Consider the following 14,407-nt stretch of genomic DNA (forward strand, 5'->3'; position numbering starts at 1 on the left):
GTGGTCAAACAGTTCGGGGGACTCTTCAGGAGGACATGGTGGGGCTAGGGAAGGAGTGACTGATGCCATTGAGCCGAGGGAAGAGGCCGCGTTGGCAGCTATTTTGCCAGACAAAGTACCCCGAGCCTGGGTGAGAGAGGATGAGGAGGATGAGGATGGCTTGGTCATCCACTCTAACAAGTCTTCTGCATGTCTGCAAGTCTTCTGCATGTTGCGGCTCAACACGGCCAGCTGCCGAACAAAAGGACAAGCGTGTCCCACGGCCACGTGCTGATGAGGATGCACCGTCTCCACGACCAGCACTGTTGCCTCTAGACACAGAGCCTGCTTGCCCTCTTTTATTGGCTTGTGACTGTCTGCCTCTACTTGTTGGCCTTCCAGACATACTAATGGCCTGCAGTGAGATATAGCTGCACAAAGCTGGGATGTATATATATACTGATACTGCAGCTAGCAGAATCAACTGCCTGCCTGTAGTATTATTATTATGAGAACAACAGCAATTGTCTCCAGGTAGCTTTAGGTGCACACTGTGCAGAGGACGCACTACACTAACTGTAAATAGTAGCTGACTGCCTGTGGTACTGTACTAATAGGATCAGAAGAACACCATTCATTTTCTCCAGATATCGTTAAGTGCACACTGTGCAGGGGACGCACTACACTAAATTGTAAATACTGCAGCTGCCTGCGGTACTGTACTAATAGGATCAGAAGAACACCATTCATTTTCTTCAGGTAGCTTTAGATGCACACTGTGCAGAGGACGTAATACACAAACTTTTAAATACTGCAGCTGCCTGCGGTACTGTACTAATAGGATCAGAAGAACACCACTAATTTTCTTCAGGTAGCTTTGTAGCTTTAGGTGCACACTGTGCAGAGGACACAGTACACTAACTGTAAATGCTGTAGCTGTCTGCCTGTAGTATTAATAGGAGCAGAACAACAGCAATTGTCTCCAGGTAGCTTTAGGTGCACACTGTGCAGAGGACGTACTACACTAACTGTAACTGCTGTAGCTGTCTGCCTGTAGTATTAATAGGATAAGAAGAGCACCACTAATTTTCTTCAGGTAGCTTTAGGTGCACACTGTGCAGAGGACACAGTACACTAACTGTAAATACTGTAGCTGCCTGCCTGTGGTATTAATAGGAGCAGAACAACAGCAATTGTCTCCAGGTAGCTTTAGGTGCACACTGTGCAGAGAACGCACTACACTAACTGTAAATGCTGTAGCTGCCTGCCTGTGGTATTAATAGGATCAGAAGAACACCACTAATTTTCTTCAGGTAGCTTTAGGTGCACACTGTGCAGAGGACACAGTGCACTAACTGTGAATTATGGCTCTCTGTACAGACGGCGCTGTGATTGGTCAAGCATGCGGGTCATAGTGCATGCTTGGCCAATCATCAGCCAGCAATGCACTGCGATGCCGCAGTGAATTATGGGCCGTGATGCACCACTCGAATTTGGCGCGAACAGCCCATATTGTTCGGAATTCTGCGAATGACCGAACAGGCAATGTTCGAGTCGAACATGCGTTCAATTCCAATACGAAGCTCATCCCTACTCAATAACATAAAACTCTTATATTAAGCACCTTCCCACTGCAGCCTCAATGCACACACCAGACCCTAACACATTACATTCACATAAACAGGGTTATGCAGTACAATATTGAATTCTATACTCTAGGGCTCCCTCTAGAGTGCAATTCAATGTTCAGATGGCATGGTGACTAGACATGTGCACACTGCAATATTTTGTTTCGGAATTTCATTTTCGTCCGAAAAATACATTTATTTAATTACTCCCGAAATTCGTTTTTATTTATTTTGTTTTGTTTAAAAATGCATTCGTCCGAAAATCCGAAATAATTGAGGTCAAATCTGTCATTGAAGGCTTATGGTGTCTGTCGAATGTTCTAAGAAGATTCGACGGAGCAGCTAAACTGTACAACGCCGCAATCCTACATTTCCGGTCGAATGTTCCGCCTACAAGCTATAGTAGAATTCTAATGTTGCACTCCTTCATGGCCTCCTTCATGACTGACCTCTCTTCCCTGTTTTCCCTGTTTTCACAAAATCACAAAATCACCTCTGACATCCACTCACTAGAGGACAGGGTGACTAATGCTGAGAGACGCCTGAATGCTTGTACCTCCACAGTAAATGAAGTCATTGATACTTATGAAAAGAATCTTTTTTCGTCCTCGCTCCGGACGCCTTTTAAAGTTTATTTTTATTTATTTTTCTCTTCTCTTCTTCATCCATCCTGTCGGGTTCAGCCTCTCCCGATTTAGAAGACCCCCCCATATAGGCTGTAAATCTCCTGAGGAGGTTTAGCCGGAGATGACTGCCAATGAATCCGTTTTGGGGCAAATAGCTACATACAAAGGACTCATCCCTGGAGATTCCTTTCCTGGATATGGTGACAGAGATTGTGATGCACGGATGATCGGTCTGGATGTCCTGGGACAGTGAAAACAGGAGCCATTGCTGAAGGGTCCATAGGGAACCACCTGGAGACCTCCTACGATATTCCATATTGCCTGTGACCCCTGTAGGGGTATAAGGAGCTGGTGAGTGGGGAGCCATAGGGGGAGCACAGAAGTCACTGGTTTATTTCTTGGCACAAGAGTCACCAGACTGTTTTGGAACTGTTTGCAACATATTTGTTTGTGCTATACTAACTTTTTGAAGTATAGCAGATTTTTTCACCTCTTAGCTGCTTACATGATTTTTATATATATATTTTTCTGCACGGACTGCACAAGAGATTAGCACTGCAGCTCACATGAGTATATAAGCTGATGTCATGTAACATCTATTGATGGTTTATCATTTTTATCGCCTTATTGCATTTTGATTGTGGTTTAGTGTTTTCCACCGTATGATTATTTTGCACTAGAGATTATTTTTATTATTTTTATAGGGGGTCATTTATATTTTATATTTTATATCTTATATTTATAATTTATATCTTACTCCTATATTATGTGGTATTCACTATAGGAGTATTGGTGTTGCACATTTAGTCCACATACCCCCTTAAAAGGGAGCGCCATTCACCCCATCTTTTATTCATAATACCAGAACTACCCAAATCAGCTCCACATGACAGAGGATCAACTACATCCCGCAGACATCTGGACCGCAATTTCAACTGAATGACACAGCTTTAAGTGCTGAACTTGGCCGACAACCGTCATTAAAGCTCCCCTGAGCTCTGGCAACCTGCTACTCCTGACCTCACCTTCCCACGTTAATAACTTTTTGTACCCCCATCTAGGGGACACCACAATGCTTAGCACCCCCTCTAAGTTCCTTTTTGTTGAACCACTATCATTTGCACCGAACCCTTCACTAACGGATCACTTTACAAGTTTCTTTTTTTTATTATTTCTTTTTTTTTCAATATTCTTTCTTTGGCTCTCACTGTTTTGATACCTAACGTATTGCTCTATTCGCAGTTTCCCAGTCCACCCTACTTTTAGACCTTCGGACTGCCACAAGCCTACTACTGAGTCTCGCTCCCAGGAACCTTCAGAACCAAACTAAAACGTCTAACTGTAAGTGTTGTTGCATAACACCTACCATCCTCAAACCCACAAGATGCCGTTCACTATTCTTTCACTAACACCAATGGGCCTAACCACCCCGCCAAACACCACTAACTCTGGAGAACCGCCACGGCCATCCACAGTGACATTCTTTGCGCCCAGGAAACCCACCTATTATCCTCAAACTCCTCACTCTGTAACAACAGACAGTTCCCTCATATTTTCCATGCATCCCATTCTACTAAAGCCAGAGGGGTCATGATTGCTATTAAAGATACAGTGGACTTCCACTTACTACATGTCCTGCCAGACCCTGAAGGTCGCTTCATAATCCTTATCTGCACCATCAACCGAGTATCCTACACTATCGTCAATATTTATTCCCCCGAACACCCACCAAATGAAATTTCCACGCAGAGTGCTACGCACCACCAGATCCATTCAAAAAGGCCACCTAATTCTCTGTGGCGATTTCAACCTGGTTCCAGACTTATCCATGGACTCCGCATCAGCAGCAAAGAGGCGTGCCTCACCTCTGAAGAAATTCATCTCCTCCCAAGATCTATACGACGTATGGCGTTGTCACCATGGCGCTGAACGAGACTTTACCTTTCTTTCCTCTAGACATTGCTCGTATTCAAGAATAGACTTGTTTTTAACCGATAAATTGATATTACAGAAAATCTCTGTGTCTGCGATCCACACCACGACATGGTCGGACCATGCTCCAACCTCAATTACAATACAAGACTCCAACCTACAGAGCAGCACCTTTCTCTGGCGAGCAAACAACTACATTATCCAACACGCCAAATACAAGCCAGAAATATCTGACCACATTACTGATTTTTTCTCATTAAACAAGGGCTCTGTCTCTGACCTTGCCGTGGTGTGGAGCATGCACAAAGTGTACATGAGAGGAATGTTAATTAAATTAAGATGAACTGACAGCTCAAATAGCAGCCCTAGAAAGAGACATAAAACTGACCCTTGTGACCCGCAGACAAACCAACTACTATCCCTAAGACAAGAACTGAAAACCCTGCTTCTCCACTCCTACGAATTCCTCCACAGGAAAATGAAAGTGACTACATACTCCACCTCTAACAAAGCGGGCAAAAAACTTGCACAATGCCTTAAAGGCACACGTGCCAAAACAAAAATAACCCAACTAATCCACCCTCACACGACAACCCCCAATAGCCAACGCATTCAGCGCCTACTATGAAGACCTTTATAAACTGAAACGAGACCCCCTTGCCCCACAACCCACGCAGGATGACATTGACAATTTTCTCAGCAACCTTGACCTACCCAAACTGACTAAAGAACAACTAACCGCCCTTAACGTCCCGTTCACGGAACTCGAAATCAAGACATCTATTGACTCACTACCTAGTGGCAAAGCACCAGGCAGACAGGGGAATACTACAAACAATTCTCCACATACCTTACCCTGTACCTTACAGTACTCTTCAACCACGCTGCCTCCTCTTCCACCTTTTCAAAAGAATACTTAAAAGCATTGGTTATAACGATACTAAAGCCAGAGAAGGAGTCGAACATCCCCCAAAATTTTCACCCAGTCTCATTACTCAATCTTGACCTCAAACTATATGCTAAAACGATAGCAACAAGACTAAATGACATTATACCCACTCTTATCCACCAAGACCAGACGGGGATTACAAAGGGTAGGCAAACCTCAGACGCCACTAGAAGGATGATTAATCTCATTCACCATGCAGAATCCACCGGAACGCCTTCTCTGCTCCTGTCTCTAGACGCAGAGAAGGCGTTCGACAGGGTCCACTGGTCATACCTCAGAACAGTCCTCCAAAAATTTGGGTTCCAAGGCAATATCCTGAATGCCATTATGGCACTATATTCCAACCCGAGGCCCAGGTATACACAGGGCATGTTTTCCTGCCCATTCCCCATCACAAACGGCACTTGTCAGGGCTGCCCCCTATCCCCCCTCATCTTCAACATGCTCATGGAACCCCTAGCAGAACACATCTGCTCCCACCCCAACATTTCAGGCCTTCAAATTGGCACCTCGCACCATAAAATCAGCCTATTTGCTGATGATGTCATTCTCATTCTTACCAACCCAACTTCCTCCCTGGCTGAGGTACAAAAAGTGCTCCACTGGTTTAGCTCGGTTTCTTACCACAAAGTTAATACGACCAAATCCTTCATACTAGACATCAATATAGATGCCACCATGAAGAACCTCCTACAGCTACAATACCCATTTACATGGGCAAGTAATGATATATCCTACCTAGGCATCCGACTACCGAGAAAAACCAAAAATCTCTTCTCCTGTAATTTCCTTCCTCTCCTTCAGACCATCCAATTAACCTCACAACACATAGCGAAACATGAACTCTCCTGGACAGGAAGACTTGCAGCCTTCAAAATGATATGCCTCCCCAAATATTGTACTTCTTCAGAACTCTGCCCATTCCACTACCCACCACATTTTTCAGGTCCCTGCAAACAATATTTAACAAATATCTATGGAATGGTAAAAGACCTAGATGCGCCCATCTAAAACTGGCCAAACATAAACTAGCGGGAGGCATAGGATCCATAGACTTCGTAGATTACTATTTGGCAGCCACCCTAGCTCAACTTCCCTGCTGGTTCCAACCCTTCCCGACCACATTATGGGGACAAATAGAAAATTTCTCACTTACCCGGCTCAACCTGAAAAACTGGCTACTAAGCACCCCTCTTGGCGCTCCAGTCCCAACATCTATTTCTCCAACCATGAAGGCCTCAGCCCATGCATGGAAGAAATTGATCACCCTCCAAGAATACACCCCCATCAATCCACAATTTAATATTCCTTTGGACACCCTCCTGCATCTGACACCTGACCTCCTACTAACACCATGGACCCTCAAAGGGATTCACTCCCTACAAAACTTGCTTCAAGGTAACCACATTAAACCCTTCTCCTAACTTCAAGCCGAATACACCCTTCCTGCATCAGAATACTTTACCTTTTTACGCATACACCATTGCATGCGTAATTTACCCCTTCCCCTATACAGCATACACCCCAAGATCTGGGAATATCTCACCAATCCTGCTACAAAAACCAAGGGTATCTCCTACTTCTATAATAGTTTTCACCACCTTCTCCAAGCTAAACTCACACCACAGGTGGGACATTGATCTTGCGTGCACCCAAACAGACGCACAATGGCAAACAGCGCTCCAGACCATTTACAAAGTCACCAAATGCGTGGCCCTCTGGGAACTCACACAGAAAATATCCTTACGCTGGTACATCACTCCAGCCAAAATGGCATTCTTTGATCCCCAAAACTCATAAAGTGCTCATAGAGGTAAAACCATTCAACCTCAGGCTCCTACAGCTATTGTGGACTTCAATCTGAACCTCGGACTAACTTAAGCATTTTATATGGAAGGAAATTGTTGCTTATGGTTTAATAATAATTTACTGGACATCATTGTGGATTGTATGGAGTGGCACCTTGTGGTGACACGCATTACCATTTTGAGGATGGGTGTCATTGCTGTTTGTAGTGGATTTTTGAATAATCCACTAGATGTCACTCTTGGGAGTCACAGATAGGTGACAACTAGGAATGAAGTTCATCACTTCCTGGTATGGAATTGTTGTTTTCATTTATTTTGGTGAGATATTGTATGGGAAATATATTAAGAATCCCCCCCCTTGTTACCCCTCCCCTTCTGCATGCAATGCCAAGCTGCTGCAAGCAAAGCAAACAGAATACTGGTATGCATTAAAAAGGGATTAACTCCAGAAATAAAGCGATAATTCTCCCACTCTACAAGACTCTGGTCCGGCCGCACCTGGAGTATGCCGTTCAGTTCTGGGCACCAGTCCTCAGGAAGGATGTACTGGAAATAGAGAGAGTCCAGAGAAGGGCAACAAAGCTAATAAAGGAACTGGATGATATTAGTTATGAAGAAAGGTTGCGATCACTGAATTTATTCTCTCTGGAGAAGAGATGCTTGAGAGGGGATATGATTTCAATGTACAAATACAGTACTGGTGACCCCACAATAGGGATAAAACTTTTCTGCCATAGGGAATTTAAAAAGCCATTCACTAAAATTAGAAGAGAAGCGGTTTAACCTTAAACTGGGTAGAGGGTTCTTTACTGTAAGAGCGGCAAGAATGTGGTTTCAGTGGGGAGCATCGATAATTTAAAAAAACTATTAGATAGACACCGGAACAACCACAACCTACAGGGATATACAATGTATTACTAACATAAAAGCACACACACAGGTTGGACTTGATGGACTTTGATGTGTCTTTTTTCAACCCCCCTACTATGTAACTATGTAAGATCCCCCCCCCCCCTTGTTACCCCTCCCCTTCTCTCCTTTTTATGTTAAATGTGAGAGGTTGGGGTTTGATCCAATTTGTTCCAACTAGCATTAGTGGTCCTTAAATTTTTTATACAACTCATATTTGTTATGGAACACCTTTTTGAATAATTTATTTTTAATAAGGAATAGTTGGGTTGGGAGCTTATAACATAATATCATAACCATTGTGGACTGTTTATTATTATTATTTTTAATCGGAAGTTATCACATCTGTTTGATTAGTGCGATCCTATATATTTTTTTTAATATTTTGAGGTACTAATTATTCTTTCCGTATATGATGTATTTTATGTGCATAAGGCACACAAAATAATAGCTTGCTTGCTCTAAAGGAAGCATATGTTTTGGGAGTTTAACTTATTAACATAATTTATAACGCCCAAACTCTGTGATAAATTGTGTTACATTCAGTTTTTCTGGTCACCCCAATCTGTGTTGTACATTACATACTACTGAACACCCTGAGCTGTATGATTTGCTGTATGTTATATAACCCTGAGTCCTGACCACCCCACAGTGTATACTGTTCTGTACTCTGTACATTGTGCTGCATGTTACATATTCATGAATCACTCTCTTTATATGCCGAATTGAACATTATATATTTCTCACTGCCCCAATGTGTACACTGTGCTGTAGATTAAATACTCCTGAAATCCCCACTTTGTACATTGTACTGTACATAGTATATTCTTTATTCTGTACACCAATATAGACACTACAAACATTGTACCACCCCAGGCTGTACAATGTGCTGTAACTTGCATGCCACTAATCTGTACATTATGAATGCTTTGGTGTTCATTACATCCCACTTAACTCTTCTGGGATCAAGTAAGGGGGCCAGGGGGCTGGGTAACATTGTGCAGATGCTGCCACTTCCAGCATGGGCACTGCGGCCGCTCAGGAAACTTGGCTTGGCATTCAAGCAATGCTTTGCTATGCTTTAGCTGCAAAAAAGCACCAAAATGCATGGGCATATACTATTTTTTGTTACACAGCACACCACAACAAATGGTAGTATGTTACTATGTGTTGTGTTGTGCTGCCATGCAGGTTGGGATGTCATTAAGAATGAATAGCAGCACAAGCATGCATATGTGAAAATCTAGCCTTAAATTGGCTTAAGTTTTGTGTTGTTACTTAAAATTAATTAGTTTTGTCATCCTTAAATTATGATTTTCCAATGCTTGTGAAGAGGAAAAATATGGAGAGGGGGGCCCCACCCATGAAAGGTTCACCCTGGGCCAACAAATGTTTTAAGATGGCCTTGTCACCAAGGCGGCAAGTCAAGGAAAGTCACATATGTGACATTAAAAGCTTGAAAGAAGATGTAAGCCCTCCCTACTCTGTACAATTGTAAAAATTTTGTTTTGGGCGAAGTTAGGTTTTAAAAGGTCAGTCTGACCAAGATAGGATTTTGAGTGTTTGGTGAATTTTGGAGAGTTAAATCACCTAAATTTGTTTTCTATTTCTCTAGGACGCTACTGGCGAGATCTTGATGCTGATTTCTCAGGTTTTTATCTGTTGAGTCTGCATCCAAAAATGATAATAACTTTATTTTCCTGACCCAAAGTGTACACAGTGCCTTGTAAAAGTATTCATACCCCTTGATATTTTCCACATTTTGTCATGTTACAACCAAAATGTAAATGTATTTTATTGGTATTTTATGTGATAGACTTACACCAAGCGGCACATAATTGTGAAGTGGAAGGAAATTGATAAATGTTTTTTACATTTTTTTACAAATAAATATCTGAAAAGTGTGGCGTGCATTTGTATTCAGCCCCCTTTACTCTGATACCCCTAACTAAAATCTAGTTGAACCAATTGCCTTCAGATGTCACCTAATCAGTAAATAGAGTCCGCCTGTGTGTAATTTAGTCTCAATATAAATACAGCTGTTCTGTGAAGCCCTCAGAAGTTTGTTAGAGAACCTTAGCGAACAAACAGTATCATGAAGGCCAAGAAACACACCAGACAGGTCAGGGATAGAGTTGTGGAGAAGTTTAAAGCAGGGTTAGGTTCTAAAATAAATATTCCAAGCTTTGAACATCTCACAGAGCATTGTTAAATCCATCATCTGGAAATGGAAAGAGTATGGTACAACTGCAATCCTACCAAGACATGGTGGTCCACCTAAACTGACAGGCAGAGATTTACAGCTAAGGTGGATGGATCTGTCCCACAGGACAACTATTGGTAATGCACTCCACAAAGCTGGCTTTTATTGAAGATTGTCAAGAAGAAAGCCATTGTTGAAAGAAAGCCATAAGAAGTCCCATTTGCAGTTTGCAAGAAGCCATGTGGGGACACTGCAAACACGTGGAAGAAGGTGCTCTGGTCAGATGAGATCAAAATTGAACTTTTTGTCCTAAAAGCAAAACACTATGGGGTTGATTTACTAAACCTGGAGAGTGCAAAATTTGGTGCAGCTCTGCATAGTAACCAATCAGCTTCCAGGGTTTTTGCAAAAGCTTAATTGAACAAGCTGAAGTTAGAAGCTGATTGGCTACCTTGCACAGTTGCACCAGATTTTGCACTCTCCAGTTGTAGTAAATCAACCCCTATGTGTGGTGAAAAACTAACACTGCACATCACCCTGAAAACACCATTCCCACAGTAAAACATGGTGGTGGCAGCATCATGTTGTGGGGATGCTGTTCTTCAGCAGGGACAGTGAAGTTGGTCAGAGTTGATGGGAAGATGGATAGAGCCAAATACAGGGCAATGTTAAAAGAAAACCTGTTGGAGGCTGCAAAAGACTTGAGACTGGGGTCAAAGTTCACCTTCCAGTAGGACAACGACCCTAAACATACAGCCCGAGTTACAATGGAATGGCTTCAATCAAAGCATATTCATGTGTTAGAATGTCCCAGTCAAAGTCCAGACCTAAATCCAATTGGGAATCTGTGGCAAGACTTGAAAGTTGCTGTTCACAGACGCTCTCCATCCCATCTGACAAAGCTTAAGCTATTTTGCAAAGAAGAATGGGCAAAAATATCAATCTCTAAATTCACTTCTATATTTTCTGGCTCTGGCCATCACAGTCCATCACCATGTATCACTCTGCCAAGTTTTCACACTAATGTCACAGTAAGCCAAACTGGTATTGCATCATTTTTCCAAAAAGTTCTACAATTTCACTGCATGTTTTATAATTGTTTGGTTTTAATGATGAGAATTTTATCTGGCAGGTCCCTTTTTCTAACTGTACGGCAACCTGCAAGCCTGGGTATTTCAAGAAGCATTCATTTACCAGCTGCTGCTATGAATGTATTGCATGTGCAGAAAACAACTACTCCCCCATGCCTGGTAGGTATATTGGGATCTCACTGGCACGCTGAACTTTCATGTTTCCCTTCCTCTGGGCAGATAGTTGATACATTTCTCCAGCTATGAAGTGCTGTTGCTACCATCTACCATCATGCTCGAATGAGTTCTAGAAATGTATTATGTTCAGCAGGAAAAACAGTTTAAAAAATGCTTTTCTATTCTTTTTTACTTTTTGTGATCAGAGGTCAGTGAAGCCTTAAAGCACAGGCCCAGTTTTGCAACATCAGCTATACTAGATATAAGTGTATGACTAGTTTGCATCTTGTAACTATTGTTAAAAGCAATTGGGGCTTTTATTTTGTATTAATAAAAGCATGCACTGTTTATTTATTTTGAAGTAGTGAGTGCAAAAAAAGTTTAACCGGTTTCTGACTGGCCGCCACAGTTATACTGCGGCAGATAGGCTCCCCTGGGCGAGCCATCATACCTGTACGTTGGCCCTTTAAGACGCTGTAGGAGGCGCGCGCTTGTGCCCAAAGCTGATGCGAGTGCCCGATGGGCGCGATGACCGCCGGGGACACCCACGATCGCTCGTGACAGAGTGAGAACCGGGATCTGTGTGTGTAAACACAAATCCCGGTTCTCTCAGGGGAAAGGAGAGAGATTGTGTGTTCCTACTAAGTATGAACACCGATCTCTCTCCTCCCCTAGTCAGTCCCATCCCCCACAGTTATAACACAGCTAGGGAACACAGTTAACCTCTTGATTGCCCCTAGTGTTAACCCCTTGCCTGCCAGTGACATTTATACAGTAATCAGTGCATTTTATAGCACTGATTGCTGTATGATTTTCAATTGTCCCAAAAATGTGTGAAAAGTGTTCAATTTGTCCGCCACAATATCGCAGTCCCGATAAAAATTGCTGATATTCGCTATATTAAATATTGAGATTTGTAGATTACCCACTTAAGGTAGTTTTGCGTTTGATTCAATTTGACTTAACCTCCCTGCGTAATTACTGCCCAGATAAGATATTGGCCACACAGAAAGTGTATTTTTTTCAGTAGAGCTGGGTTCACACCTATGCAAATTGGTTTCCATGCATCAAATTTGCATAGCAGGAGATTGTGACCTGCTCTCTATGTAGTTGGTTCACATACCTCCACAGCGACTCTGGTGCAAATTGCACTGGAGTCCTGTGTGTCTTTTGGTCAGTTTCAGGTCCAAATTCAGCCCAAAATTCGGGCACCTCATAAACTCATAAACCTCATACAAATCATACTGAAGAACATAGCTCTTAAAACAATTATATATTTTGATTTTACGTAATTCTTCTAATTGTATAAAAAAAATGGATAGAATGTATATCCCCTGAAAGCGTAGAGGACCAGCTGTCAAAGTGACTATTGAGGTCTGCTGATTACTGGGACAGCTGCTGTCCCAGTATAATCAACAGTAATTAACTGTCAGGATAGCAGCCTACTTGGCTCTGCATGGGGAGCTCTAATGCCACGTACACACGATCAGAATTCTCGTCGAAAAAGCCTTGGATGGTTTTTCCGACGGGATTCCGCTCAAGCTTGTCTTGCATACACACGGTCACACCAAATTCCAACCTCCAAGAACGCGGTGACGTATAACATGTACGATGGGTCTAGAAAAGGGAAGTTCAATACCAAGTGCGCCACCCTTTGGGCTCCTTCTGCTAATCTCCTGTTAATCTTGAAGTTTGGTGAGAGACGATTCGCGCTTTGAGGACTCCCGCTTTTCAGATCGTTGCTGCTCTTCAGTTTGTGCTTCTGGATTTGTATCTGTTCTTCAGTGAGTGTAGTCAGTTCGCATTTGTTTGTCAGTGCGTGCTATTTATAGTACCGTATTTGATTTCCAGTGCGTTCTTGTCCGCTCGTTTCTGATTTTCAGCTCATTCTTTCAGGCCTTGCTGTTTTTCAGTGCTTTCTGTTTAGTTCATTCTGACCAGCCGACCAGTTTGAAGCCATGTTGTGGGTATGTCCTCGTCGTAGAGTTCGTGCTGTGCGGGGGTTTGGTGTTGGGGTTTTTACTGTGACCCAAGCCCAGTCCATGAACAGGGTGGGGAGGAGTTGGTTGCTCCAGCGTGACCAATTCTCTCACGTGCCTTTGTTGTGGGAGATCCAGGAGAATAACCCTGATGATTTCAGGAATTATCTCCGGATGACGGACCCCATTTTTCACTGTTTGTTGGCTTTGCTGTTCCCTTATATTAGCAGGCAGGACACCTGCGTGCGGCAAGCCATCACTCCTGAACAAAGGCTAGTCGCCACGTTGCGGTACTTGACAACAGGGAGAAGTCTGCAGGACCTCAAGTTCTCAACAGGCATCTCTCCCCAGGCTCTGGGGATTATTATTCCAGAGACCTATTCTGCCATCATTCAGGTCCTGCAGAAGAACTACATTAGTGTAAGTTTTCTCCTTTAACATCACATTCTGTGTATTTAATGTTTGCTAATGTATTGTATTTCTTTCATCATTCCCTAATTACCATGATTGTAATATGCTAGGAATGTCCCCTTTGTGACCATGCATGCTGGCAGTTTTTAATCTTCCTTTTTTATGCTTCATGCATATTTGCCTTCAATAACCTCCCCAGCATGCTATCCTGGGCTCATATCTACCTAGCCTAGTCACTTAACAATGTATTTTGTCATCTCCATAGTAGTGCTTTACCCTAAACACCCCCTAAAATGTGTACAAATGTTATTTGTGTCCTTAAATTCAGGCAGAGTGCCAGAGGCTTTTTTTGGGGTCCCAAAATCATTTTGAACCCTCCCTCCCCCAACTGCTAAATCAACCCATACCAATCCTCTATCTGCTGACTTTGCCAAACCCATGCACACTATACCTACCTCTTTTGTGTTCATATTTATGGATGAATTCACCAAAGCATGTAGTGCAAGGGCCTGCCTGAATACTTTCAAATGGTACTGTTTAAAGTTTGGTTCTCCTATTATCTTGCTAGTTAATTACAGAATGTAAAAAATGTGCTTCAATTTGTACAGTGTGTATTCATATTTCTGTATTATGACACTTTTTACCTGTCCAGTGGGCTGCCAATAGTGTAAGTAAGGCATGGCTGGCCAAAGTAACACACATTATTTATGCATTCAGCTCTGAATGAAGTGGAGAG

At 42.7% G+C, this 14,407-nt stretch overlaps 1 protein-coding gene across 1 annotated transcript in view; it reads left to right on the top strand.

Moving 5' to 3' along the window:
* LOC141139257 (G-protein coupled receptor family C group 6 member A-like) overlaps nucleotides 1–14,407 on the top strand; it is a 78,672-nt gene that overhangs the window by 51,602 nt on the left and 12,663 nt on the right. Inside the window, exon 5 of the mRNA XM_073625215.1 lies at nucleotides 11,167–11,284. Coding sequence (XP_073481316.1) covers nucleotides 11,167–11,284 — 118 coding nt within the window. The remainder of the gene's footprint in view (nucleotides 1–11,166; nucleotides 11,285–14,407) is intronic.

This window comes from Aquarana catesbeiana, linkage group LG04, assembly GCF_042186555.1.
Source record: "Aquarana catesbeiana isolate 2022-GZ linkage group LG04, ASM4218655v1, whole genome shotgun sequence".
NCBI classification, from domain to species: domain Eukaryota; kingdom Metazoa; phylum Chordata; class Amphibia; order Anura; family Ranidae; genus Aquarana; species Aquarana catesbeiana.